At 60.7% G+C, this 27,367-nt stretch overlaps 3 protein-coding genes across 6 annotated transcripts; 1 reads left to right on the top strand and 2 right to left on the bottom strand.

Annotated features, from left to right (window-relative positions):
• Positions 1–416: 416 nt before the first annotated feature.
• On the top strand, positions 417–10,467 carry TBXA2R (thromboxane A2 receptor). Of its 2 annotated transcripts, none has more exons than XM_059159459.1 (3): positions 417–813; positions 5,012–5,880; positions 9,774–10,467. In XM_059159459.1, the coding sequence occupies exons 2-3, from the start codon at positions 5,095–5,097 to the stop codon at positions 10,017–10,019; spliced, it is 1,032 nt and encodes a 343-aa protein (XP_059015442.1). In that variant the 5' UTR covers positions 417–813; positions 5,012–5,094; the 3' UTR covers positions 10,020–10,467. The 2 variants fall into 2 exon arrangements, with proteins under 2 accessions (XP_059015442.1, XP_059015443.1); XM_059159460.1 differs by lacking the exon at positions 417–813 and adding an exon at positions 1,427–1,526.
• Positions 10,468–13,843: 3,376 nt separating this feature from the next.
• On the bottom strand, positions 13,844–18,086 carry GIPC3 (GIPC PDZ domain containing family member 3). The gene is made up of 6 exons (XM_059159461.1): positions 17,771–18,086; positions 16,798–16,983; positions 16,476–16,656; positions 14,570–14,682; positions 14,252–14,333; positions 13,844–14,142 (listed from the first exon to the last, which is right to left on the bottom strand). Exons 1-6 carry the CDS (start codon positions 17,993–17,995, stop codon positions 13,991–13,993), a joined length of 939 nt encoding a protein of 312 aa, XP_059015444.1. The 5' UTR covers positions 17,996–18,086; the 3' UTR covers positions 13,844–13,990.
• A 3,112-nt stretch (positions 18,087–21,198) lies between these two features.
• Positions 21,199–25,878, bottom strand: HMG20B (high mobility group 20B). 3 transcript variants are annotated; one of them, XM_059159456.1, is made up of 10 exons: positions 25,808–25,878; positions 25,471–25,526; positions 25,024–25,132; positions 24,328–24,531; positions 23,590–23,710; positions 23,274–23,320; positions 22,928–23,000; positions 22,472–22,687; positions 21,825–21,957; positions 21,199–21,474 (listed from the first exon to the last, which is right to left on the bottom strand). In XM_059159456.1, exons 2-10 carry the CDS (start codon positions 25,506–25,508, stop codon positions 21,462–21,464), a joined length of 954 nt encoding a protein of 317 aa, XP_059015439.1. In that variant the 5' UTR covers positions 25,509–25,526; positions 25,808–25,878; the 3' UTR covers positions 21,199–21,461. The 3 variants fall into 3 exon arrangements, with proteins under 3 accessions (XP_059015439.1, XP_059015440.1, XP_059015441.1); XM_059159457.1 differs by having other exon boundaries at positions 23,274–23,317; XM_059159458.1 differs by having other exon boundaries at positions 24,328–24,571; positions 25,808–25,866.
• Between the last annotated feature and the right edge of the window lie 1,489 nt (positions 25,879–27,367).

Below are 27,367 nucleotides of genomic sequence, written 5' to 3'. Positions count from 1 at the left end.
GGCGCCCACAGAGCTGCTCCCTGAGTGTTGGCGCTCCTCCCCTCTAAGCACACCCTACATCTATTAGGTACCTACTGTATGCCAGGCCCCAGCCCATCAGTTCCCCAGTTTGGAGCTCTGGGCCCCTGGGCGGGGGTCTGGGAGCGTCCCGGGCCGGTTCCGCCCGCCGCCCCGCCCCTCCCCGGCTGCCCTTGGGTGCTGCCCAGATGATGAATAATTCGGGGCCTGGCTCTGGTGGCCCAGGGCCAAAGGCTCCCGGGTGGGCGCCGACCACCTCGGCCACCCGCATCCCTTTCCCTGAGCCCGGGAGGACGTGCCCACTCCCCCAGGCGATTGCGCGGGTTTCCGGACCGGCTGGGGTTGCCCACTGACCCCCATCAGCTGGGCCGGGCCACAGGGGCGTGGCCAGTGCAGGGGGAGGGGCCCGTAAAGACAGACAGAGAGACAGAGAGACAAGGACAGACAGGGCGCCGGCTGCGGATCCGAGCCCCGGGCCGGGGCTATTTTTAGCCCCCGCGGATCTCCCTTTCGGGCCCGGAGGGCTCGTCGCCCCTCCTCCAGCCCCGACGGACCTCACGCACCCCGGCGTCCGGAGCTGCCGCGCCCTCCATCTGTGCCCTGCGGGGACGTGAAAGGCCGGGGGTTCTCTGGGCGGCCCGCCCCTGGCCGTGCCTCGGTTTCCCCGGGGGCTCCGGGAGGCCGGACCGCCCTGCTCCCCGCTCCGCCCTCCCCGGCCTGGGCCCGGCGCCGGCCCGCCCGCGGGGCTCCGCGACAGGCGCGACCCCCGCGCGTCCCACTGGTCACCGTCTCCAGGTGAGGCCGGGCCGCCAGGTTAGGGGCGGGGCGTGAGAGCGGGCGGGTGTGTCCCGCGGAGGCCCGCCCCGCGGTGGGTGTGTCCCCGCGCCGGCCGGGCAGCCAGGTGCTGGGTGTCGGGGCGGGGGCGTTGTGGAGACCCGGTCTGTGCCCCGAGGGGGCGGTCGCGCCCGCACTGTACGCCCTGGGCCCGTCCCAGCGTGGCTGAGGATGTGCTCTGGGCGCGTCTCCCTGGGTGGGCGCCGAGCCGCCCAGGGTCCTCGGATGTGGCAGGAAGGGTGCGAGGTGCTGGGTGCGGCCGCGAGCAAGCGTGGCCGTGCGTCCGTGTGTCTGGGCGGGCGCAGCGGAGGGTCTCCTCGCAGGTCTGCAGCGTCTCTCTAACTCGGTGTCCATCGCTCAGGGTCCATCCGTCCCCACGGCCAAAGGCCTAGGGCTGGTCCCCTCACCGCACACCACACCTGCCCTCCTGTGCGGCCCCCACACCGGCCGCTGTTGGCCGCTGAGTGGTGAGCCCTCGAGGGCACCCATTGTACAGATGAGGGAATGAGGCTCCCAGGGCGGAGCTGGAATGACTGTGGAGGCGCCCCCCCAACCCCGCCCCCTCTGAGGTGGGAGCCGGTCCTGTCACAAACAGGAAAAGTTCCCGGAAATTAAGCCTTGTGATGTGGGGAGGGGAGACAAGAGCAGGCCTGGGACCAACAGGGGCCCTACCCGTAAGTGTGTGTCTCCCCGGGGTGTCTGCGGAGGGGTCCTGGTCCAGGGCCTGCGAGGCTGCCCAGGCATGGGCTGGCCTGGCCCCTGCAGCTTTACACCAAAGGGCGGCGGCCTTCACTTGGCCAGAGCTTGGAGGACTCAGCAGACATGAAGGGGGCCACCTCGGGGCTGTCCCCTGCACACACGGCCAGCCCGCAGCACCCCAGGAGCCGGCAAAGCTCTTCAGGCATGGGGTGGGGGCGCGGAGGGCCATGGGGACAGGTCAGGCCTGGGTAGATCAGCCAGAATACCAGTAGGCGACTTTGTGTCCCCGTTTTCTGCATTTCGCAGAGGGGGGGACACTGAGGCTTGGCGGCGTTGGCCTGCAGCTTGGCGGTGGCAGATCAGGGACTCCAGTCCGAGCTGGTGGGAGCGCATCTTTGCCCCTGCAGGGTGTCTGGATGCGCCCGGAGACAGGCGGCCCTGCAAGCTGGGGGATGAAGTGTTGAGCGGGAGACGGATGTGTTGAGAGACGGCTAGCTCCGGAGCCGGAGGAGAGCCCGGCCGGCAGCCGCCAGCAGGCAGGGGAGGGGCCTGGCCCTTGGGAACCAGGGATCGCATTCCACTGGCGGCTGAGCTTGGGAGGGCCCAGCCTGGTGTCTGTGCCTCTGGGGCAGGATGGAGCGGTCCACCCCCGCCCTGCCATGGCCCAGCCTTACCCAGGTGGACTGATGTCCTCCAAGAAGTTCCAGGAGCTGAGATGGAAGTTCTGGATCCCAGGACCCAGCCTCGTTCCCGTCAAGGTTCTAGAACCTCGGCCCCTTGGAATTCTGGACTTGAGGACTCCTGAGTTCCAGAACCAGGAACTTGTTAGAATGCCAGAGCCTTTGTTAGAATGTCAAAGCCCAAACCTCCCTGCTCTTGGGCCATGGAAGCCTGGGTTTGTGCAGCAAATCTGGGGTGGGAATCGGGGGTCCGTGCCTCCCACGAGGCACAGAGAGGGAGGCGTATTCCCCCAAGGGCCACACAGGACTGATTCTGGACTTCGCACTGTGTCAACAGTCTCCTGCAGGGGAGGGCCTGCCATGCCTCTCAGCCAACTTCGGAGGGCAAAGGAGGCCTTGCCAGGGGTCCCTACGGGCCTGGCCCGCGTGCCTAGGGAACTTGAGATGGCAGCTATCACCTGAACCTGTTGGGGGGAGGGGGGAGTGGAAACCACCAGCTGTGCCCAGAGAGAGTCACGCCAGTTTCCAGCCTCCCCCACGGCCAAGGGCTCTGGGTCATAGGTTTGTTCCCAGACAGGGGAGACGTGAGGCAGTCTCAGGGTATGTGGCCCCACGGCGAATGAGAAGTGCCTGAGCTCCCACGCAGGGTGGTGCCGTGAAACCCCAGGAGGAGCTGGTGGTCCCTCCAGGCTGAGGTCGGGTTAGGGGCCGCAGGCACAGCCCAAGTCCCCAGAAAGGTTCAGAAACAGTGTGTAGCAGCTCTCGAGGGAGCGAGTGCCCCGTCCTAAGAGGAATCCAAATGTAGGCCAAGTCTGTGACTGCAGAGAGCGGGCCCCTTGCTCTGCATGGAGGGTAAGGGCGTGATCACTGTGAACAGCCCCTGCACAGCCGCCCACCTCTCTCTGGACCCCGTTTTCTCACCACAGCAACCCCCCAACCAAAGTGGCCGTGGCCGTGGCCTTGGCTCTCGGCCTGGGAGCAAAGCTCAGTGCGGTTGCCAGGGACTGGATAATTCATGAGCAGCGATAGGGAGTCGCTGAGCAGAGGGGCCAGGCCAGCACACCAGTTAGCAGGACGGGGAGCCAGGGCTGGCGCGAAGTGAGCGCCCACAGGGCACTAAGCCCTGTACCCAGCTTAGCTCACTCCTGTCCCCCCATTCTACAGGAAGGGAACTGGGAGCTCCCAGCGGGGGCCTGTGACGGAGTTCATGGCAACACCCGGATTCCAATCTGGCCAGACCCGCTTTCTAGAAAATTCCAGCCCTTAGAGCAAATTGTGGTCATGGGGACCCTCCACATCAGGGTTCCCTCCGGCCGGCAGGCCTGCGAATCATTTACACGGGCTTGCCCACAGCAAGGTCTGGATTTACACCAGATCAACTCAGGCCAGGCTGTGGGGCCTCGGAGGAGAGATTCGGCCTCTCTGGCGCCTCTGTCTTTTCCTTCTGCAAAATGGGGGTCACGGAAGGAGCTTTCTGAGTTCTAACTGCCCGCCGGCCCTACCTCCTGCCCACGCCCACCCACCTGCGTCCCCTCTGCCCTGCTCCCAGGGCAGCCTCACTGGCCACACAGGGGGACCTGCGGTGTAGACCCAGGGCAGGAGCCCAGGGACCCGCCAGTTAGGCCCCAGCGCCCCCAGCGGCCTCTCTGGTGTGTCCTTCTCGGCACTGGGAGCTGATCTCTGGATGGTCTGTTGCTTCGCTTCTGCGCGACAGACATCTCCACGTCTGGTCTGTCCACCCACACTCGCGGCAGCTAGGCCCGGCGTCTCCGACGTCTTCCCGCAGCCCCGGAGGGTAACAGGTCGCTCTCGCTGCCATTTTTAGCTCGTCCCCAGGGAGTCTGTTGCTCCAGATGAGCTGGGTTTTTCTGTTTTTGTTCCCAGAATGGAACTAGATTTCTGCATTTATTTCTTCATTATAAAAACAATGCCACAGGGCGCCTGGGGGGCTCAATCTTTGAGCTTCTGCCTTTGGCTTGGGTCATGATCCCGGGGTCCTGGGATTGAGCCCAGCATTGGGCTCTCTGCCCTACAGGAAGCCTGCTTCTCCTTCTCCTATTCCCCCTGCTTGTGTTCCCTCTCTCGCTGTGTCTCTCTCTGTCAAATAAATAAATAAAATCTTTTTTTTTTTTTAAATGCCATGAGAACGGGGGGGGGGGGGGACCCACACAATCCCACCATGGGCAAGACAGCATTTTCCAAAAGTGCCGGAAGTGTCAGGCCTCCCATGTACGTGCAGGTCCAGTGGTGACCTCAGAGCCGGTGGCCTCAGGCCACCCACCTGCTGCCCTCCTCACCTCGCACACATCCCGTCTCTCAGCGGCTGAAATCTGCCCTGGGTTGTGCAGTGGGCTGAGGGCTCAGCCCGGTGATGAGCCAGCGGGGCCACGGAGCCCAGGGCGAAGAGACCGTTTGCCTGGGCTCACGCAGGGGCCGCCAGGTTGGTGGTTCCCGGCCACAGCTCCTTGGTTCTTCTTTGTGACTCAGAAAAGACTCCCGGTGTTGTGCTCCAGGGGCCACAGAGCAGACGACACGGGTCCTCACCCTGGTGGGTCACTGAGTCTGGGGAGGGCCAGAGCTGGTGGTAGTAGCGGTGGGAGCCATGATACCAGCGCTCTTAGTCATAGTAATACTGCGTGGGGAGTGAGAGGAGCCAGGACAGGCTTCTTGAAAGAGGGGATATTTGACGTGGGTATTGAAGATGGTGTAGGAGTTCACCAGGCCCCCTCCAGGGAAAATGCACAATGACTCACCAGCAAATCTTCTCTCTGCTCCCCCAGGCGTGCCTGAGCCAGCGCCAGCTCTCCCCACCCGCTGCGTCGGCCCGATGGGGTGGTGACCCTCCGCTCCCCGCTCCGGCGCCATGTGGCCTAATGGCACCTCTCTGGGGCCCTGTTTCCGGCCCACCAACATCACCCTGGAGGAGCGGCGTCTGATCGCCTCTCCCTGGTTCGCGGCCTCCTTCTGCGTGGTGGGCCTGGCGTCCAACCTGCTGGCCCTGAGCGTGCTGGCGGGGGCGCGGCAGGGCAGCTCGCAGGCGCGCTCCTCCTTCCTCACCTTCCTCTGCGGCCTGGTGCTCACCGACTTCCTGGGGCTGCTGGTCACCGGCGCCATCGTGGTGTCCCAGCACGTGGTCCTGTTCGACTGGCGCGCCGCGGACCCCAGCTGCCGCCTCTGCCAGTTCATGGGCGTCATCATGGTCTTTTTCGGCCTCTGCCCACTGCTGCTGGGGGCCGCCATGGCCTCGGAGCGCTACCTGGGCATCACCCGGCCCTTCTCGCGGCCCGCGGGGGCCTCGCAGCGCCGGGCCTGGGCCACGGTGGGGCTGGTGTGGGCGTCGGCGCTGGCGCTGGGCCTGCTGCCCCTGCTGGGCGTCGGCCGCTATACGGTGCAGTACCCAGGCTCCTGGTGCTTCCTCACGCTCGGCGCCCAGCCCGGGGACGTGGCCTTCGGGCTGCTCTTCACCCTCCTTGGCAGCTTCTCGGTGGGGCTGTCCTTCCTGCTCAACACGATCAGCGTGGCCACCCTGTGCCACGTCTACCACGGGCGGGAGGCCACCCAGCAGCGCCCGCGGGACTGCGAGGTGGAGATGATGGCTCAGCTGATGGGCATCATGGTGGTGGCCAGTATCTGCTGGATGCCGCTGCTGGTGAGTGCGGCCGGGGGCCCTGCCCGGGGCTCCCATCACCCTCGGTGGCTTTGCTGACTTACCTTTAGAGATCGTGTTTATTTGGGAGGGAGAGAGCACAAGCAAGAGCCCAGGGAAGGCCAGAGGGCGGGGGAGAAGCAGACTCCCTGCTGAGCAGGGAGCCCAACGCGGGACTCGATCCCAGGACCCTGGGATCACGACCTGAGCCGAAGGCAGAGGCTTCACCGACGGAGCCTCCCAGGCGCCCCTCCACAGGGGACTTAAATCCTCAGGTTCTCATCCACCCAAGAAAATGTGGGCACAGACCCCAGTGTTCGAATGTCCTTGCTTGAGGAGCTCCCAACGAGACACAGACGACCCCCAGCTGGGGTCAGGACTGGGTTGCCCAGGGAGGGACTCCCATGTTCTATCTGGGGTATCAGAGGAAGTTTTCCAGAGAAGGGGTATTGGAGCTAGGGTTTTGAAGGATACATAGGAGTTTACCTACTAAACAAGAAAAAGGAAGGCATTCTAGGTAGTATCACTGAATCATCAAACATTTCCCAAGCCTACTAGTTCTGAAACCGGGCTCTGGCCAGATTTTCTGACTCGGGGGAAAGCTTGGCTGAAGTCCTTCCACTGTCAGTGTGGTTCCCATTTGGGGTGGTATTTTTTTCCATTTCTGATTTGATCAGGACATGTCTGGAGTCTGAAGTCAGACACTTGGTGTCCGACTCATGCCCAGCAAGGACTTGCTATGTGACTCTGGTTCTGGGCTCCCCCTCCTCCAGCCTTGGTGATCAGGGGGATTAAAGAGCGTCTGCCTTTCCGAGTTATAGTGAGACGGAAATGAACCCATTAATCATTTGGCCCTTCCGCAAACATTTCATGAGTGACTCCTATGTTCCAGGCTCTAGTCCAGACACTGAAGACGCAGCAGAGAACAGAAGTGACAGAGATCCTTCTTGGAACTCTTGCCAGTGGGGAAGGCGGGCCATAAACCTTGTGTATGGATGCAGGAAGGGGTCCATAGTAGGAAGTGAAAAGAACTAGAACAAAAACCAAACCTGCAGGGGTGCCTGGTGGGCTCAGCTGTTGGAGAGTGTGACTCTTTAGTTCAGGGTTGTGAGTTCGAGCCCCCTTCTGAGTGTAGAGACGACAAAAATTAAATCTTAGGGGGAAAAAAAACCCTGCAAATGGAAAGATCACAAATTTGTTTTTTTGCTTTTGCTTTGTCTTTTTTGTTTTGCTGAGAATTTTTTACAAATGTAAGTGGTCGGAGGAAAACCGCAAAGAAAGGAGCATCACATTTTGACATTTTGTGACACGTGACAATGACACGGAATTCAAATTTCCGCATCCAGAAATAAAGTCCTGTTAGAACATAGCCACACCCGCGTTCTTCCTCGTTGCTCGGAAGCTGCAGAGCCTAGCTGTGGCCGAGACTGTGTTTACAAAAGTTATTACACCGTCCTTGAAGAAGAAGTGTGCCACCAAGGGGCCCCAGGAGTCATTTAACAATTTAAGGAGAGTCTGTCTAGAATGCCTTCCTGAGTTTTATTTAGCAGTAATACTCTTACCCATGCTTCAGAGCCCCCGCTGGAATGGTTCAGAGCAGAGCAGGGCCCATTCTGGATGTCCCAAGAGACTGGGCCCAATGGTGGTCAGGGACCTCTCAGTGAAGGTGACATTTGAGCAAAGACATGGTGGAGGTGAAGAAGTGAACTATGTGGAGATCTGGCTTGGGGGGAAGCATTCCAGGAAGAGGGCATAGCACATGCAAAGGCCCTGGGGCAGGACCCTGCCTGGCATGTTAGAAGATCAGTGAGGAGGAACAGAGTGGGTGCAGGGGAGAAACAGAGGAGGGGAGGGCGGAGAGGGGACTAGGGGGCACTGCAGGGAGGACTTGGGCTTCTCCCCCAGGGAGATGGGAGCCCTGGAGGGCTGTGGACAGAGGAGGACCTGACTCGGGTGCTGCCCAATAAATATGAAGGGTAATATCCATGAGAACAGGCCTGAGAAGGGCACCTCAGGGCAGAACAAGAGCATATTTTCCAGCCAGAAGCAGCATTCTGTGGCTGCTGCTCCCGTGGGACCCCATCGGTGCCAGCAGCTGGGACCCACCCCAGGAACTGGCTCCTTGCTGGCTCTCTGCTTCCCTCCCCTGCGTGAGGTGCACACACATGTCACCTCCCAGGACCCTGACCTCTAGCAGACGCGTCCATGCTGCTGTGCCTTGCTCTCCTCCCGGCCACCCAGCCTCCAGTCTCTTGGGATGCCCAGAATGGGCTCTGTCCCGCTCTGAACCATTGGAGCTGAGGCTTTGAAGCACGAATAGGAGTTCACTCACTGGACATAAGGGGAAAGGCGTCCCTTCCCTTAGGTAGAATCACTGAATCATTAAACAACTACTAAAACAACAACAACAACAACAACAACAACTTCTGAGTCCCCTTTGTGGGAAAACTTTTCCATAAAGAGCCATAGGTAAATATTTAAACATGGCCTCTGTCACAGATACTCAGCTCTGCCGTCCCAACCGGATGGGAAAGCAGCCACCGGAAACAAATGGGCGTGGCTGAGTGGGTAGGACAGGGAGCCCTATGTGGGGCTCGATCCCAGGACCCAGGGATCATGACCTGAGCCGAAGGCAGATGAAAGCAGAAGATTAACCAACTGAGCCACCCGAGTGTCCCCCAAAGATCTTAAATCATCTCTGCCCCACGTGAAGTTTGAACTCACAACCCCAAGATCAAGAATTACACGGTCCACAGACTGAGCCAGCCAAGTGCCCCAGTATGAATATTTCACCATAATAACTTACTTTAATGTAATAACTTAACACAATATGAATTATAATTATGCTTAATATGAATTTTAATTATAGTTATAAAATATACATTATGACTATCACATTGTTGTATTATAATTTGTGTTTAATTATATAAATTATACAGTTATATAATTACAATTGTAATATTCTGTAATTTTAAATACCATATAATATATACCTCTAGTATATTAGTATAATGATAGTTTACAATGTGAATTATTAAATAACTCCTTTTTCCATATTTGTAAATAACTTATATATATATCATACTAAACATAAATTTCAATAGTGACAAAATATATTTAAATAATTCAATATACAAATTTAATATAGAATTATTTCGTGTAAAACCATGTCATAAATTATATAAATTTTAATATAAAATAAAGTTATTTAAAATAAAACATACAGGGTCGCCTGGGTGGCTCAGTGGGTGAAGCCTCTGCCTTCCGCTCAGCCCCGGAGTCCTGGGATCGAGCCCCGCATCAGGCTTCCTGCTCCGCGGGGTGGGGGGGGCCTGCCTCTTTCTCTCTCTCTTGTGAATAAATAAATAAAATCTTTAAAAAATAATAAGCTAGGGGTGCCTGGGTGGCTCAGTGGTTTGGGCTGCTGCCTTCGGCTCAGGTCATGATCTCAGGGTCCTGGGATCGAGCCCCGCATCGGGCTCTCTGCTCCGCAGGAAGCCTGCTTCCCTCTCTCTCTCTCTACCTGCCTCTCCGCCTACTTGTGATCTCTGTCTGTCAAATAAATAAATAAAATCTTAAAAAATAATAATAATAACAAGCTAAATAGAACATAGAATATAAGAACTAAGAATCTGGGGTGCAGTGGGAAAGTTTCATCCTGACATGTTCAGAATGGGAGGGGGTTTCAGGGCCCAGGGAGGCGGGCCGGCTCCGGGGCTCCCTCCCACCCGCGCCCGGAGACGCGCAGGAAGCTGAAGCTCAGAGAGGCCGGGCAGCCCTCCCCGGGTCACACAGCAAGGCAGGGCCAGGAACGGCGAGGGTCTCGCGGGTGGGCGTGGGCCGCGGGGCAGCGGGGGCTGGCGGGCGGCCGGGCTAACTGCTCTGACCCCCCGCAGGTCTTCATCGCCCAGACGGTGCTGCGCAGCCCGCCCGCCATGAGCCCCAGCGGGCAGCTGTCGCGAGCCACCGAAAAGCAGCTGCTCATTTACCTGCGCGTGGCTACCTGGAACCAGATCCTCGACCCCTGGGTGTACATCCTCTTCCGCCGGGCCGTGATCCGCCGCCTCCACCCTCGCCTCAGCGCCCGGCCCAGGTCGCTGTCCCTGCGGCCGCAGCTCACCCAGAGACGTCCAGTGCCCTAGAGCCGGTCGGCTGCGGGGGGTGGGGGGTGCTCTGCCAGCTGGCGCGTCCCTCCCGAGGACACAGCTGCCTATTCTGGGGTCCCGGCAGCCCGGAGTCTCAGAAGGACCAAGCCTTGGAGTGGCAGGATTGTGGGCTGTTCTTCCGCAGCCTTGGAGACCCCCTAACGCTCCCCGGATGCCCCTTTCCCGGCCCCCTCCGGCCCCAGGAAGGGTGATGTCAGGTCAGGGGGTGTCCGAGGAAAGGACACTTACAAGCCTCCCCTTCCAGCAATCCTCTGCGAATGGGGGACTCCGACCCCTGACTATGACCTGCTTTCTGGGGTACGGTTGATGCCCTTGGACACCCCAACCCACGAAGGCTCTGCTTAGGAAATACTGAGTGTGCACGGGTGAGACCCCTCCCTTGCCAAAATATATCACGGCCCCCTTGGCCGAAATTTCCCTCGGATCTGAAGTCATCAGTCTTTAAAGTTTGTGCATTGGATTGCGTTGGACCACGTGCCCACGGCAGCCAGAGCAGAGCTGGGGGCGGGGGGCCGAGGGGGTGCCTGTTTCGTTGGCTCAACACTGAAGGTGCCCAGGGCCTCAAGCAAACGCACCTGGCACATAGTAGGTGCTCAGTAAACATCGGTTGAAGGGACAGATGATTGAGGCTTTGCAGAGCGCAAGCTCCGTGCAGGCCGGCTTCGCACTTAGTAAAGGGCTTGGCACAGAGCAGCGGCTTAGAAAACATCCGGTGAGGTCAGGTGCGCCCCCTCCAAACCCTCATGCCTGCCCCTTTGTCTGTCCTCTTTGTGAACTCCCCCCAAAATGACACACGCAGCTGCAGGGATGGGAGAGGTGCCTTTATTCCCCATGAGCCCTCAAGGTACATGAGGACACAATTGCCCCCTGACCCCCGTTTCTCTGCCTCCTGCCCACATGCCCCCCCCACGCACGCACACCCAGCTTTCCACTCCACAGACCTGGGATCTGCTTACACCGCCCTGAGCCAGGCCCGAGTGAAACTAAAGTCCCTGTTTCCACTCTTCCTCCTCCCCCAACACCTCCCTGCTGGGGGAATGGGGTCACCTGCTGCCTCCAGGGGACCCAGCTGGGAGGGACAGCAGATTGTGGGGGGATTATGGGAGCCAAAACTGTGTTGCCCTCAAGCTACAGCTCCCCATGGTGGGGAAGGGGCTCTGACCCCATAGGAGCAGACCTTGACTCCTTGAGTGTGGGGGAGGGGACAGGCTTCTCAGCTAGAGACTCAGGGGGCTGGGAGTGCGGAAGGGCCACCCCGGGAGCCGAACTAGAGAGGATAGATCTGGTGGGTGCGGTGGACTTCTGGGGTCCTAGCTGGGGCTTGGGGAAGAGGGCTGGTTTCTGGGGGGCTGAGGGGATCTGTGGCTGTGGGGCCAGGTGGGAAGTTGGTGGGCTTCGGCCCAGGCCGCTGTTGGCCTGCATTCCATGTACCAGATCATGGGGCTGGGGCTGGGGCTGAGCAGCTATGCTAGGGGCCAGAGTCAGGACTCTGGGCGGTGGGCCTGGGGGCTGATGTTGGGCTGGGGGAGTGAGATCAGCTTGGGCTCTAGGGTCAAGGCCAGAGGTCTGTAGGTGGAGTCCATTTCTAGAGCTGAGCTGGATCTTTGAGCTAGTCTGGGTTCTGGAGCTGGACTGGGCTCCAGAAACAGGCTGGGTTCTGGAACTAAGGTAACTTCCAGAGCTGGGCTGAGTTCTTGTACTGCTCTGGGTCCCAGAGTTGGGCTGGGTCTCAGGGCTGAGCTGAATTCTTGCCCTAGGCTGGGTCTCTGAGGTGGACTGGGTCTCAGGACTGAGCTGGGTTCCAGAACTGATCAGGGTTCTGGAGCTGGGTTGGGTTTCAGAGCTGAGCTGAATCTCAGAGGAAAACTGCATTCTCGAGCTGAGCTGGGCTCCACAGCTGGGTTGATTTCTTGTGCTGCTCTGGGTCCCAGAGCTGGCCTGGGTTCCAGAACTACTCTGGGTTCTGGAGCTGGGTTGAGTTCCAGAAAGAGGCTGGATTCTAGAACTGAGATGAATTCCAGAGCTGGGCAACATTCTTGACCTGGGCTGGCTTCCAGAGATGGGCTGTGTTTCTGAGCTGAACTCAATCCCGCGACCGAGCTGGGTCTCAGATTTGAGCAGGGTCTCAGGACTGGACAGAGTTCTGGAGCTGAGCTGGGCTCCAGAGCTGGGTTGAATTCTTGCACTGCTCTGGGTCCCAGAGCTGGGCTGTGTCTTGGAGCTTAGCTGGATTCCAGAACTGGTCTGGGTTCTAGAGCTGGACTGGGTTCCAGAAACAGGATGGGTTCTAGAATTAAGGTAATTTCCAGAGCTGAGCTGAGTTCCTGAACTGCTCTGGGTTCCAGAGTTGGGCTGGGTCTCAGGGCTGAGCTGAATCCTAGAGCTGGGCTGAAATCTTGCACTGGGCTGGGTCTCTGAAGTGGGCTGGATCTCAGGCCTGAGCTGGGTTCCAGAACTTATCAGAGTTCTAGAGCAGGGTTGGGTTTCAGAAACAGGCTGTGTTCTGGAATCACTCTGCGTTTCCAAGTTGGGCTGGGTTTCTGGGCTGGAGTGAATCCTGGAACTTGGCTGAGTTCCAGAGCTGGTCTGCTTCCCAAAATCCAGCTCAACACCAGAGCTGCCTTGGGCTGTGGCCTGCAGCTGGTGTCTAGAGCTGGATAGCGTTTCCGAGGTACGCTGAGTCCCAGAGATTGACTGAGCTCCCAGACAAGTCTGGGTCCTGGAGCTGGGTCCGCTTTCAGAGCTAGACAGAATTGTGGGGCTTAAGTCTGTTGCTGTCTCTGTCTGGGTCCCAAGGCTAGGCCGGATTCTGGAGTTTAGCTGGATTTTGGAGCTCAGTGGGCTCTCAGCAACCGACTGTGGTTGGCAGCTGGATGGGGTTTCAGACTGGAGCGGAGTTCTGGAGCTGGGTGGACTGCCTGAGCTGGACCGAGCTCTGGAAATGGTCCAGGTCTTGAAACCGGTCTGGGTCCCAGAGTTAGATGGTATTCTAGAGCTGGTCTGCGCTCTGCAGGGAGAGCGGGGCTTCGCATCCAGCCGAGCTCTGGAGGCGGGCCTTGCCTCAGAAGTGGATGGGGTGTCAGAGCTTGTCTGAATTCGGGAGTTGGGCCTGGTAGTAGCCCGAGACTGGGGTCTGGAACTGGGCTCAGTCTCTGAGCTGGACTCATCGCTGGAGCCGGACCAGGCCCCAGGATGTTGGTGAGTACTCGAGGGCAGTTGGGTTGCAGAACAGGGCTGGGGTCTGGGTCTGGACTGAGCTGCAGCGAACATCTGGGCTGGTGAGCAGGGCTGGGTTTGGGAGCCGTCTTCCAGTCCTGAGCCTGGGTGGCTACTGTTACTGGATTGTTTCTTGAGTCTGATCTGGGCTCCAGAACTAAGGGGAGTTCCTGAGCTAGACGGGGCATCTAGGTACGGCTGTGTCATGCGACTGTCTTGAGTTCCCCCATCAGGTTGAGTTTTATGGCAGGGCTTGGACACAGATCTGGGCTGGCTTCCGGAACTGGGATTGATCTCCGAACCGGGCTGTGTCTTAAAACTTACCTGGGACCCAGACCTTAACTTGGTTTCTGAGCTTGGTCTAGCTTCAGAGCTATCTTGGGTTCTAGGGAAGGGCTGGGTTTCGGGGCTGCGTTGGGTCTCAGAACTGAATTGCCTTCTAGCGATGAACTTTGTCTCAGGGTTGGCCTGAGGTCTAGAACAGGGCTTGGTCTCAGAGCTGGGCTTGGTTCTAGAGCAAGACTTGGCCTCAGAGCTGAGACTTGACCTCTCAGAACTGGTAGCGGTTCTAGCGGGAAGCTCGGTCCCAGAGCCTGCCTGGGCTCTAGAGCAGGGCTGGGTCTCAGATCCGGGCTGGGCCCTGGGGCCGAGCTGGGCTTCAGGAACCAGCCCTGCGGGCTGGGGCGGGGGGCAGGGTTCTGGGCTGGGGCTGCGCTGGGCCCCGGGGCAGACTAGCCACAGGCCTCCCTGGCCTCCCCGATGGCGGCCCACACCTCCACCACAAACTCGTCCGGGAAGGCAAACTCGCCCAAGACGGAATCTAAACGGTGCGCGAACTCCTGGACGCTCCGCGTCTTCTTGGACGTGTCCACCATGGTGGCTGCTGCGGCGGAGCAGGAGGGAAGGCGGGTGAGGGGGCTCCTCGGGCCTCGACTCCTCCCGGTGGGCTACCCTCCCCCCCAGGGTCCACCCGGCTTACCCTGGCCCCTTACCCAGCTCTGGGTCCCGAATGCCCATGTAGCTCTCCAGCAGGTCGTCCACTCTCCGCGACGCCTCCTCCTCGAACTCGCTGGGCTGGGGGAGGGGGGCAGGGCCCGGCCCAGAAGGTCAAAGCCTGGGCTCCCTCCAGCCCAGCCCCTCCGCAGGCCCCGCCCCTGCGCCACCGCTCCTGTCCTGCCTCCCCACGGCGACGCCCCATCTCGCAGGGAGGGGAGCCGGCTTGCCGAAGGAGAGGTTCTTACCTGCCGTCCCACTGAGTCAGCCGGGTGCTCGGTGCAGAGCCCCCGAAGGCTCCTGTCCCCCTCACTCACCATTTCCTCCACTGTGGCAGCCCCCCCAGAACGAAGACGCAGGGTCTCCCTCCCACTGGCCATTTTTGCTTCCGTGGGACATTTGCTGCCGCGGCTCCTCTGGCTGATCATATCTGGAAGGGACAGAGCCAGGAGAGGGGCACGTGTTCTGGGCGGTCCGCATCTGTGTAAGTGCTCCGAAGCTGTCCGCAGAGCCTTTCTAGAACCTTCTTGTCTTTCAAAGCCCTCCTTACATCCAGGGGTTACTCCTCAGAGACCCTGCTTGAGAATTCTTGCTTCCTCCAAGTCTCCCTCCTTTTTAAAAATTTTATTTATTTTAGATTTTTATTATTATTATTATTCATTTGACAGAGAGAGACACAGCAAGAGAGGGAACAGAAGCAGGGGGAGTGGGAGAGGGAGAAGCAGGCTTCCCGCCGAGCAGGGAACCCGGTGCAGGGCTCGATCCCAGGACCCCAGGATCACGACCTGAGCCCAAGGCAGATGGCTAACAACCAAACCTCCAAGGCGCTCTTCTTTTTATTTTTATTTTTTATTTTTTTAAGATTATTTCTATATTTATTTGATAGAGAGAGAGAGATCACAAGTAAGCAGAGAGGCAGGCAGAGAGAGGGGGAAGCAGGCTCCCCGCCGAGCAGAGAGCCTGATGCAGGACTCGATCCCAGGACCCTGAGATCATGACCTGAGCTGAAGGCAGAGGCTTTAACCCACTGGGCCGGCCACCCAGGTGCCCCCTCCTCTTTTTAAAATGACTTTCTAGAAGGGACTGCTTGAGACCCTCTTGTAGCCAGAGGATCCATCTAGAAAAGACTGTCTAGAACTCATCCATCTTACGTTTGGGCACGGCTCTCAGCGTCCACTGCTGTGCTAAAGGGCAGATCTGGAAGCCCACCCTGACCCCTTCTCCCTGGGACCTCCCTCCAGATGTGCCTGGGTGCTTCTAGAACCTCTCGCTGGAGAACAACACAGATCAAAGGGCCAGTCCATAATAAAATAAGAAGGTGGTGCTGGAATGGAAAGCGGTGTGTTGATTTCTTCCTTGAGAAAGTCTTGGCTATTAAAAAAACACCTCTGCCCGTTAAACACGAAGGCTGCATTCTAACGCAGGGGTTCTCTACCCCAGGGGCAGGGGCGAGTGATTTCACCCCCAGGTGACCTTGACCATATCTGCAGGCATTTTGGTTGTTACAACCTAAGGGTTGCCATTGGCATCTGCTGGGTCAAAGCCAGGGGCGATGCCCAACATCTTACTGCGCCCAGGGTGGCCCCCACTTCAGGGAATGAGCTGGGCCAGATGTCCCAGTGCTGAACTGGGGAAAACCTCTTGGAGAGCAAGTCCTTTACCCCATGCACGGACAGCTCGCAGACCTCTCTGTGGAAAGCACCGTTCTATGGGCAACTGGGTGGCTCCGTCCTTTAAGCATCTGCCTTCTGCTCACCTTGTGATCCCAGGGTCCTGGGATCGAGCCCCACATCTGGCTCCCTGCTCAGTGGGGAGTCTGCTTCTCCCTCTGCCCCTCCCCCTGCTCATGCCGAATCGCTCTCAAACAAACAAACAAATAAATAAATAAATTTTAAAAATACGGTTCTAGAACACACCTGGAAAAACCTTCTCTAGAACCACAGCCAGAATAGGTCCAGACGCCTCCTTCTCCGATCCTGATCTTTCCAAACCCGCCTGTCCCCACCCCTGGATGGACTCTGACAATCTAGAAACTACCTACCTATTCGTGACACAGTGCCAGAAGCCCCCGTCATGGCATCAGAGGCATCTAGAACCTTCCATCCTGTCCCATTCCCCCCCATATACGCCCGTGCTCCACTGTACTGGCGTCCGGAGAACCCGCTTCTGGAAGAGCTCCTCACCACCACCCCACCTGCCCCCTGGCCCCCAGGTGGCCCTCACCGAAGGCTCTCTTGGGCTGCACCAGGCGCAGGGTGAAAGGCTGGGACTTGGGCAGCTCCCGGAGCATCTTGGCCACTTCGTAGTGGCGGCAGCCGACGATGGAGTGGTCGTTGATGGCCTCGATGCTGTCGCCCACGCACACGGCCTGGACCCGGTTGATGATGCTGCCCTCCTTGATCCTCTGCGGGGACCTAGAGTCACTCACGGGGCCAGCCCAGCCGCCACCCCTCGGCTTCCCGGAGCCCAGGTTAGACCGGAGAGGGGCAGCGCCTCGTGCCAGGTCCCCGAGCACCCAGGAAGTCACCCGCCCTCCCTTGAGCACCTTAATGAAGGCGTAGCCGGCCCCGTTGTCCGTGATGGTCAGTCCCAGGGCGTCTTCGGTCTTCGTGACCTCTACCTCCTTGGTCTCGCCACGCACATGGGCAAAGATAAAGTCCTCCAGCCCTATCTGGCCGCCCAGGAGTTTCTGCATGTCCACTTTGTGGCTGTTTAGGGTACAGAATAAGATCTGTCCCAAGGGGAGGGGGAGTCCAGAATTAATGACAACGCTCATTGCCCTCTGTGCAGACAACCAGGGTGATGGGTTCGGTAGCCCGAGAGGGAAACCGAGGCACAAAGAGACATGAAACGTGTCTGGTCACCCACCCACCAGGATCCCAGTCCTCGGGGAGAAGGCTGCACGTGAGACCAGGATGGGGTGGGGGGTCGGGCAAGAGGGAGTCTGAGACCCTCCTAACCAGGAGCAGGGTGATAAGGGGGTTGTGGGCAGGAAGAGACCCCTCCTCCATCCCCAGTCTTCCAGTTGGTGTCCTGACACTCCAGCCAACTTTTCCAGTCGATTCTGAATCTACTGGCGCCCCCTGGGGGCTGCGAGTCACACAGCCCTGCCGCCCAGCCCCTGACCCCTGGGGCCTCCGACTTCGCACCTGGAAGGCGGCTGCCTGGAACCCCTGCCCCGGCGGCGCCCAGGAGCCTTGGACGCGCTTCCCCTTCCCCGAGGGCTGGGATCCACTCCCAGCCGGTTCAGCGCAGTGGGCTCCTGGACCGCCTGGGGACCCACTAACCCTAACCCGGGCTCCTCTTTTGCGCAGGGCGCGAAGAGGGTCTCTAGGCTGTGGGCACCCCAGGATCTGAGGGGTGTGTCTTTGAGATCCGGTGATCGGACCCCCTCCATCCGAGGAGGGGGAATCTGGAGCCCCCGGTCCCTGGCTCCAGGCTCCACCCTATCCCCGGTCGGACGCGTGCGCCTCCCGCGCTGGCGGGGGGTGGGGTGGCGGGGGCTCGGGGGTCCTCACCTCTGTGGGCGCGATCCCGAAGGCCTCGGCGATCTTGGCGTAGAGCTCGCGGACGTTGGTGAAGCCCTCGATCTTGCCCGTGGGGCTGCCGTGCGCCAGCTGCGTGCGGAAGACCAGGCGGGGACGGGCGCGGGGCGCGGCTGGGGGCTCCGCGGGCGAGGGCGGGGGCGCGGCCGGGCGCGGGGCCTCTGCGCCCCGGTTCTCCTGGGCCGCGGCGCTCTCCATGGCCGGAGGAGCTGGGCCACCCCGGCCACCGCCACCGCCGTCGCCGCCGGATCCGCCGCTTCCTGCAGCCTCCCCTCCCCCGGTCCAGGGCGCGACAGTCGAGCCGCCGGGGTAAGGGGATCCGGGAACCCGAGCCGCCTGGGAAGGCGACACCGCGGGCTGCGGAGGGGGGTCCGGCCCCAGGTGTCCGGGCCTTGCCAGCGCTAGCTGCGCGCTCCCAGGGGACCCCAGGCAGTCCTCCGGGCCCTGGGCTGCAGACTGGGGAAGAACAGGGATCAGGATGAAAACAGCTGAGCGTGCCTAGTGCTCACTGTCCTCTAGCCAGGTGCTTATTTAATCCTTGCAACAACCCTGGAAGGGGGCAGGACAGGTACCCTGGGATAACCTCAGCCACATCCTTCCACTGCTCCTTCCTGGGGTGTGTGGGTGGGGGGAGTCCTCTCTGAGGCCCACCAGGCCCTGCACAACCTGCCCCATGCCCACCCTCTCCTCCCTTCCTCCCCATCTCCCCATATATACTGGCCCCTTTGCCTTTTTTCTAATGCCAGGCTGGGTCCTGCCCCAGGGCCTTTGCACATGTGTTCTTTCTGCCTGAAAGTCATTTCCCAGTCATCCATGCGGTTCCCTCCCACACCTCCCTCGGCTACTTGCTCAAATGTTACTTCCTCCCTCCACCTCTCAATCTCTTCCCAGATTTTTCTCCCTGGTATCAAGCACTACTGGAGAGATCAGCTGTTCTTCTTGTATCCTGGCTGTCCCCAGGACTAGAATGTCAGCTGTAAGAGGGCGGGGGATCTGGTCTCATCGCACCCCCCCCTGCCCCGGCATATCCTGGGGCCCCGTGCCTGGCCGACAGCAGGCGCTCAGGCGATCTTTGGTGAGGGAATGAATGAACCCCCAGGTTACAGATGAAGAAAGAGGGAAGGGGTTGGGGGCACCAGGAAGATCCATAATGATTTCCTGGGACCACAGCACGGAGGCAGCCAACAACAAGAATTTGGCTCTGGGGGGCATCTGGGTGGCTCCGTGGGTTCCACGTCTGTCTTTGGCTCAGGTCATGATCCCTGGGGCCTGGGATGGAGCTGGTGTGGGGCTCCCTGCTCAGTGGGGAGCCTGCTTGTCCCTCTGCCTCCTGCTCCCCCTGCTTGTGTGCTCTCTCTCACTTGCTCTCTCCAATAAATCTTTTAAAAAAACCCAAAAAACAAAAAACAAAAAACTTGGCTCCTATAATACAGAGCAATGGAATGCCATATAGTGGTGGCGGGGAGGGGTGTTCCCCCTTGGGAGAATCTCAGAAACCAAGCGCTAATGGAAAGGGCCAAGTTGCAGAAGGCTTTGGACACTGTAAGAAAACATCGTGTCAAGTTTAAAAGTCTGGATGTTATGACATTGATGAGCCTTGAACACACGGCGCTCGGGGAGGGAACCAGACCCAGAAGGACGCCCTGGGTGTGAGCCCACATGTGTGACAGGCCCGGAACAGGCTCCTCCGTGGACGGGAAGTGGATTCGTTTCTGCCCGGGGCTGAGGGAGGTGGGAGGGTTGGTGACTGCTAAGGGGTACAGGGCTGCTCTTTGGGGGGATGGGAATGTTCTGGAATGAGATTGTGCTGATGGTTGCACAACTCTGTAGATATACTAGAAACCACACAATTGTACACTTCAGAACCTTTACAAACTGAAGGAGAAAACCAAACCCCACCAAAACGGTACTATTTGGGGAAGATAGGCTTATGTGCTAAAAGTTACAGAAAGGCTTGCCTGAAAAACTCTAAATTTGGGACAGGGGTACCTGTGCCGGGAAGGGGGGGGACAAGGGAGCTGGGGTGGGGAGGTGAGAGTATCTGGTTAGAGTAGTCTCCTGGGGTGGCCGTAGGGCTTCAAACAACAGGGATTTACTCTCTTGTTTCCAGGGGCCCGAAGTGTGATGTCAGCCCGTCAGCAAGACCATGCTCCCTCCAAGACCTCGGCAGAGGCCTGCCCTGCCTGTCCTCCCTTTCCGGTGGCGGCTGGCCCTCCTTGGCGCTTCTTGGCAGCTTTCATTCTTCCCATTTCTGCCTCTGGGGTCACATGGCTGTCTCCTGTGTCTGCTTTCGCATCTTTGTCTTCTTATAAGGACACCAGTCACATTGGATCAGGGGCCCACCCTACTCCCGATGACCTCATCACTACTAATTATATCCGCAGCGACCCTATTTCCAAATAAGGTCACATTCTGAGAACTGGGGTTTAGGGCCTCAGCATATCTTTCGAGGGGACATGATTCAACATCCCGTTTGTCAAGTTATTCTCCAAAAATTTTAAGATGGCTTGAATACTGCATTACACAGAAAGTCGCAGAGAGCATTCCTGCGGAGCCCAGTGCGGAACGTCCCCGGACCAGCGGCTCCGCGCTGAGAAGACAGCTTGCAGAACTGAGAGCCGGTGTTCCAACGGCCGCACATGCGTCACACTAGCCTCCCGGGTGCCCAAATCACCAGAACATCCCTCCGCAGAGAAGGGGTAATAGAATGTGGTCCATCCACGCATCGGAGTATTAGCCACAAAAAGGAGGGAGGCGCCCACGCGCTGCCCTGGGGATGGACCCCAAGCCCACAACACTCAGGGAGGGAACCAGACACAGCCGCACAGGTGTGAATCCACGCGTGTGACACGCCCAGACCAGGCTCCTCCAGACAGAAGGGGGGGAGGGTCAGTGGTTGCCAGGCACTGGTGGAGGGTGGGCCTGGGACACCCAGCAGGGGCGTCTTGGGGGCCTTGGGCACACCTTCTAGCCCACTTCCCACCGCCCCTAAAAACATTCACAAGCTTGGAAATTCAAATTCCACTTTATTTAAAAAGTCCAGATTGAACAAAGGCAGAGGCTGCCTCGGCAAGGGTCCCTCGGCTGGATGAGGGAGGGGCGGTCAGTACCAGCCGCCCCTAATTCTGGGGTGCAAGCCACAAGCAGAGGGCTCCACCTCGAGTATAAGAGCAGGTCCCTGCAGTGTGCCTGCCTCAGGGTAGGGGGGAGCCTGCGGTGAGCACCTCTGGGGGTCCCAGCATGACAGGTTTGGGGTTTTATACCTTGTCCCGGGGCCGGTCCGGGAGAGCCAGTGTAGCAGGTATAACCCTCCCCACCCTGAGCATGCCAGCAGCTGCAGGTTCCCTTGTGTCTTGGGTTCCGCAGCCCCTGTGGTGCTCCCATGTCCCTGTAGTGTTGTGCAAGGGGAGCGCACCTTGCTGGGCCCCAGGGCTCTGGGTTCTAGGCGTTTCATGTACAGCAGGTGATTTTTCTGGGGTCAGGCTGCTGGGGGAATCGAAAGCTAGAGGGATGCTGTAGAAATTTAATTTTGGGGGGCTGGAGCCCCCAAGGTGCAGGATTGGGCCTGGCCCCAAAAGGTGGACCCCCAATCCTCCTCCATGGGGTGGGGAAGGGGCCGTGACCAAAGGCAGTCTTCTCTGGATCCGTGGGGTCGCGGACACCCTCATAGGTGCTCACTATGACAGGAGAGAAGGGGGGCTCGTGATGGGGAGCACATCCCGCCCAGCAGCATTCATGAAGTCCCCTGGGACCGGCGCCCCCCAGCGGTCCGGCCACTGGCCGCCCGCAGCAAATAAGACCCACCTGGTAGATCGCGTGTGGGCGATGCCCTCGGAATAAGATCCATCAGCCCGATCCCACCCAGCCGGCATTGCCCCGAGTCCCGGAACCCCGTTGGAGGGCGAAATCCAGTCATTTCCGCGGGGCCCAAGGCAGATCTAGCCCCAAGTGACCCCCCAGCCCCCCGCGCAGGGCGGCCCCACGCGGGCCGCGCAGAGTCCCGGGGGTGACCCGCCGCGGCACACACCTGGCGACCTGGGCCAGGATCTCCTTGATGCGGACGATGAGCTTCTCGTGCTGGGCGGGGTCGCGCTCGATGGCGCCGTGCAACCGGGCCATGTAGAAGTCCAGGGTGCCGAGAGTGGGCGTCTCGCCCGTGCCTGGAGGAGGGCAGGGAGCGGTCACTCGAGCCAAGAGGCGGAGTCGACGCGGCCAGGACCCCACAGAAGCAGAGGTCAGAGGCGCGGGGTGGGTCTCCAAGGCCAGGGTCCCGGGGAGGGGGCCAGAGGCGAGGCGCGTCGGCGGCACTGGATGGGGCGGGAGACGGAAAGTGGGGAGGGCGAGGCCCGGGGTGGGGATGGGGGGGTGGGCGCGGGGGGGTCCGGCTTACAAATTGGGGAGGAAGTAGCCAAGGTCAGCTGAGGCCAGAGCGCGGAAGGCCAAGGAGTAGGGTCACGGGCAGTGCCGGCGAGGGCAGGGGTCTGCGAGGGCGGGCGCGTGCTCAGCTCACGCGCGGGAGGGGCCATTGGGGCGGGGCTGGCCGGGGCGTGCGCTCCGACCCCCGAGCGGCTGGGGGCGGGGCCGGGAAGTGGAGCCGGCGGGGCGGAGCTCGCCCGACCGAGGGTGCGGGGCGAATGGGCGGGGCCTCGGCGCTCGGGGGCGGGGCCTCCGCACCCGGCACCGGCAGCGAGGCGAAGCTGGCGGTGAGCGCTTGGCGCACGGCCTGGAGCTGCTGCTGCAGCGCCAGCGTCCGCCGCTCCTCCAGCGCCAGCTCCTGCTCCAGGCGCTCCCGCGCGCTGCTCATGCTCTGCGTGTGCCTCTGCAGCACCGCGTTCTGCTCCTCGAAGGCCACGTTCATCTTGCGCAGGCGCCGCAGCTCTGCCTCCCGCGCTGCGGCGTGGGGGAGCCGGGTCAGAGCCTGGCGCGTCCCCCCTACCCCCCGCCGACGTTGCCTTAGCTGTGTCCCCCACCCCCGCCCCACCCCGCGCCAGGCCGGCTGTCACCGCTCTGCCTCCAGCTCCGGGGGCCGGGGCGGGCGCCTCTGCTTTTTCCAGTGGTCACCCCCCCGCCCCCCGCCACCATCTCGGGACTTGGCACCCGCTTCCCCAGGAACCCCTAGTCAGTGCTCACCTTTGTTTTGGTCCAAGAACTCTTCAGTGAAGATGGGGACGTCGAAGGTGGAGAAGCCATCACAGTCCCCACCCTGGGACAACAGGACAGGTGACAAATTTGGGGGGGGGCGCCAAAACCCCTCCGGGACGTCCCTCAAGTTTGGGAGGGATTCCTCTGGTCAGCGGGGTTGAAGTCCTTTAACAACAGCCCACGACGTGCAAGCGGCCCCACCTTTGCTGGCACGCCTGGAGGAGGGGCACTCGCCTGCGCCCATGAGTTGGGGGCTCACGCGGGGGGGCGGGGGGCGCTCATGACCTCCAGACCTTTCTCGCCCAGCCGTGGTCCTTGCAGGAGGAGGACTTACCTTGTGTCCATTTAAGAGGGTATTCATGAGCCCAGAGCCCGAGTCTTCTGGGGGTAGAGGGAGGAGGGCACGATCAGCCCACCGGGTGGGTCTCCTCTGAGCGCACACAGTGCTTTGCGAGTGCCCTCCCCTCTGCCTGGGATACCCTACCTCCCCAGTTAGCCCTACTCATCCTGGGGCACTCTCATGCCTTGGCCCCCAGGTCAGCACTCAGTCTGGTTAGGGGAGTCCCACGGAGGAGGGCGGCTGGGGCCACCTGGGGCCACCTGTCTCTGAGCCCGCGCCCAGCTGCCAGGGGGCTGGGTCCCTTTCCCACCTTTCTTGATCTTCTTTTCCTGGATCTTCTCCGTGCACATCTTGTAGGCTTCTGACTGCTGGTAGGCGCGCAGCTCCTTCATGTACTGCTGCTTCTCCCGCTCCGCCTCGTCCAGGTACCGCTGGTGGGGCAGCGGGGAGGCTCGGCCCGGCCCAGGGGCAGGGGCGGCGGGCCTCCGCCACCAACACCCCATCTGGCTCACTGGGCACCACCTTCCCGTAGCTCCCTACTGGCCTTGGAGACAAAACCTGCCTCCTCGGCCCACAGCTCAGGGCTCTCCCCGCAAACTCCCGCTGTTCTCAACCTCGCCCTGTTGTCTGACCGCAGGCGCCCATTTCCAGGCTGGACTGCACCGCCCCCCCCCCCCCCGCACCCATTTCGCTTGCTGAAATCCCACTTAGAGGGCACAGACTACTGCTCTGTTTTGTTTCCTTGAGATCTTTGCAATTTTAAGTTAATGACCAGGACTTGAAAACCGGAAGATAGCCCATAAAAATCCGGCCCCCAGCCCTACTTCCTCACACCTATCCACGTTGATTCTTAAGTTTTACGTCGATTCTTGCCTATTGCTGGCCTCCCCTGGCTTCAGCCTGCTAGGGAGGGCCCACGAGTGGTCAGTTCACCAGGCGGGAGCAAGGACCCTCCATATTCTGTCCTTTGGGGGATGTAGCTGCAGGGCAGTGTCCGAGTGGGTCGGGCCAAGGTCAGTGGTCCTGGGGCAGCCCCCGCCTTGCACACCTGCTTCTCGGCCGGTTGCAGCTTGCTCCACTCGGCACCCAGCATCTTGGTGATCTCGGGAAAGGGCAGGTCTGGGTGGCGCGTGCGAATCTGCTCACGCCGCTCGTTCAGGAAGCGCACGTAGCCGGTGACCGGTGCCTTGGGCCCATTTGGCAGGATCTTCTTACGCTTCTTGCCCTTGGGCCAGCCGCGCTTCTTCACCGGCTGCAGAACCGGACCGCGCCGTTGGGAGGGGCCTGGAGGGCTGGGAGAGGGCTAGAGGGGGTGGGCGGGGCCTATCCAGGAAACAGGGCTGGGAAGGACTGTAGGTATGGCTTAGTCAAGGCCCAGGATTGGGAGAGGGCGGGGTTACGAGGTCCCGGGAGCAGGTCATCCGGGACGGGGTTAAGCCCCGCTTGTGGGCGTGGCCTCTGGCGTGGGCACCGCCTCTCTGTTGGAGGAAGGACCCACAGGACCACCGGAAGGTGCCTCCCACAGGGTAGTAGGCGGAGCTGGTATTGAGCGATGGGCGGAGCCTGGGCTTAGTGGCAGAGGATCCCTTGGGGGCGTGGCATGTGGCGGGACCTCACCATCCGGAGGAAAATCTGGACTGTGGGCGGGGCCACAGCGAATTCAAATCTAGCCCGGGGTGGAGCTTCCAGGCTACGGGCGAGTCCCTCAGCCTCCCCCACCACCTCGCAGGGACGAGGGACTCACCTCTTCCTCGTGGGACCCCTTCTCGCCGGCCCGGGGGCCCTCGCCGCGCTCTTGCTTGACAGCCACCACGAAGCCCCCATGCTGCCCCGGAGCCTTGCCGCCCGCCGGCCTGGAGCCACAGGACGCCAGGGTCACCCCCATCCTCACCTCCATCCCCGACCGCGGAGCTGGCACGGAGGGGGCCTGAGTCTTGGGAGGAGGAGTCTGTGGGGGTCATTAACCCGCGGGACGGGGCCGGAGCACTAGGGGGGCCGTAGGGACCTCTGGGAGGAACTGAGCCTGGGAGTGGCGGGGAAAGAGGCCCGTGGGGACGCAAGGGGGAGGTCCTGCCCCGGCAGTGAGCGGGGAGTCAAGACCCCGGGGGGCGCGGGGCGAGGAGCTCCGACAGGGCGGGCGGGGGCTGGGCTGCAGCCCCGAGTGGGCTGGGGGAGGGGATGTCGCACTCACGCGGCGGCCGCGCCGGGCTGCTTGGAGCCGTGGGACATGGCCGCTCCCGGCCCCACCTGGAAGGCAGACGTGTGGCCGAGTGAGGGGCGCCTGAGCCGCCGACGGGGTGGCCCGGCGGGGGAGCTCCGGAATGCCGGCCCCGGGGTGTTTGGGGGGGCCGGATCCAGGGGCGGGGAGGCCCTCGAGGGCGGCCGCCCCGGGGATCCTTTGTTGGGCGATCGCCCCCCGGAAGGGCCGGCCCACTCTCCCCCGGTCCGGGAGGGGCCCCTCCCCGGCCCCAGGCCCCCCCCTTGCCCCCACCCCCTCGCAGGGCCCCGAGTTCCGCGGCTGTTTTCACCTCCAAAGAAACTTTCCCGGACCTCTCTGCTGCTGCGCCGCTCCAACCAACCGCCCCGAGCCCGCCCCTGCCTCTCGCCCCGCCCCCGGCATGCTAATAAGGCCTCCGCGAGCGTTCGGATTGGGTGTAGTCTTTCTCTGGGGCGTGACCATGCAGATGAAGGTTGGCGCGCCGGCCGGCGATTGGCTGGGGCAACAGCTGGGCCGCGTGGGAGGTGGATAGGGAAGGGTGCGGGCGGGTGCGTCAAGTTCGGCTGCGCTCGGCCGCTCTCGGGACCAATCAGGGCACTCTGAGGCCTCGCCGGGCGGAGCCCCTTAAAGGGCCAGAAGGCGCGGCTCGGACGTCTCCTCTCCGAGTAAAGGCGAGACTCCCCGCCCCTGAAGGATCCCCAGACCGGCAGGGCCAGATCGGGCCCCTCCCTAGTTGTCATGGAGACGGCGGCCAGTTGCTAGGAAAGGGGGTTAAGGTCTCCCCGCCCCCGGACAAGGTGGGACCTGTCTCCGTGTCTTGCAAACCTGGCGGGGAAGTCGGCCATCTATTCACTGAATTTAGGGCCCCCGGCCCCGCGCTGTGCCTAGCCCTGCTGTGAGCCGGCGCGGGCTGCTGTCCCCCTGGGGGCTCTGCTCTCCCCTGTGCTCTGGAGACCTTGCACCATGTTTCGGACGGGGAGGCTGGGATGCTGCGGCGCTGAGCTCCAGAACTGGGCCGAAAGCATTTGGGAAGAGGAAGTGAGACAAGAAGGCTGCAGGGAGCTCGTGAAGATGTAGGGGCGGCAGGCTCTGCTCTGGGATTTGAGGGGCCGCTCGTCCCCCCCCCCCCCCGCCCCACCTCACCGCGGCAGTGTGGTCTTAGGGCCTGAACTGGGACTTCCCCTACTCTCAGGGTGACAGTTGGGGTCACTGAATGCTCACGATGTCCTATTAGACCCCAAACGACTTGCCCACATCAGCACTCTGCCTCATTTCCCTTCTCCGCCTCTTTGATATTCCTCAAATACAGACACGTCCATTTCATTTCTCTCTCTCTCTCTCTCTCTCACACACACACACCCCGCCCCTGGGCCTTTGCACTTTTTTTTTTTTAAGATTTTATTTATTTATTTATTTATTTGACAGACAGAGAGGCAGGCAGAGAGAGAGGAGGAAGCAGGCTCCCTGCTGAGCAGAGAGCCCGATGCAGGACTCGATCCCAGGACCCTGAGATCATGACCTGAGCCACTGAGCCACCCAGGCGCCCCACCTTTGCACTTTTTGTGCCCTTTCCTCCTGATTACCTGCCTGGCCCATTGCTTAATCTCCTTCAGATCCTTGCTCGAATGTCACCTTCTCAATGAGGTTTACCCTGTACACCCTGTCTTAATTTTTCTCCATATGTTTGTCTCCTCTGTTAAAAATTTTTGTTATTTCCTTGATTTCAGTAATCTCTACCTCCCGTGTGGGGACTTGAACTCCCTACCCTGAGATCAAGACTCACATGCTCTGTATGACCGAGCCAGACAGGCACCACTAAAGAACATTTGGCGGAAAAGATTTGAGGATGTCCTTGGCTCTGTCGAGGGAC

Source organism: Mustela lutreola, chromosome 2 (genome assembly GCF_030435805.1).
Source record: "Mustela lutreola isolate mMusLut2 chromosome 2, mMusLut2.pri, whole genome shotgun sequence".
Taxonomy (NCBI): domain Eukaryota; kingdom Metazoa; phylum Chordata; class Mammalia; order Carnivora; family Mustelidae; genus Mustela; species Mustela lutreola.
This window is presented reverse-complemented; position numbering and strand designations above follow the sequence as displayed.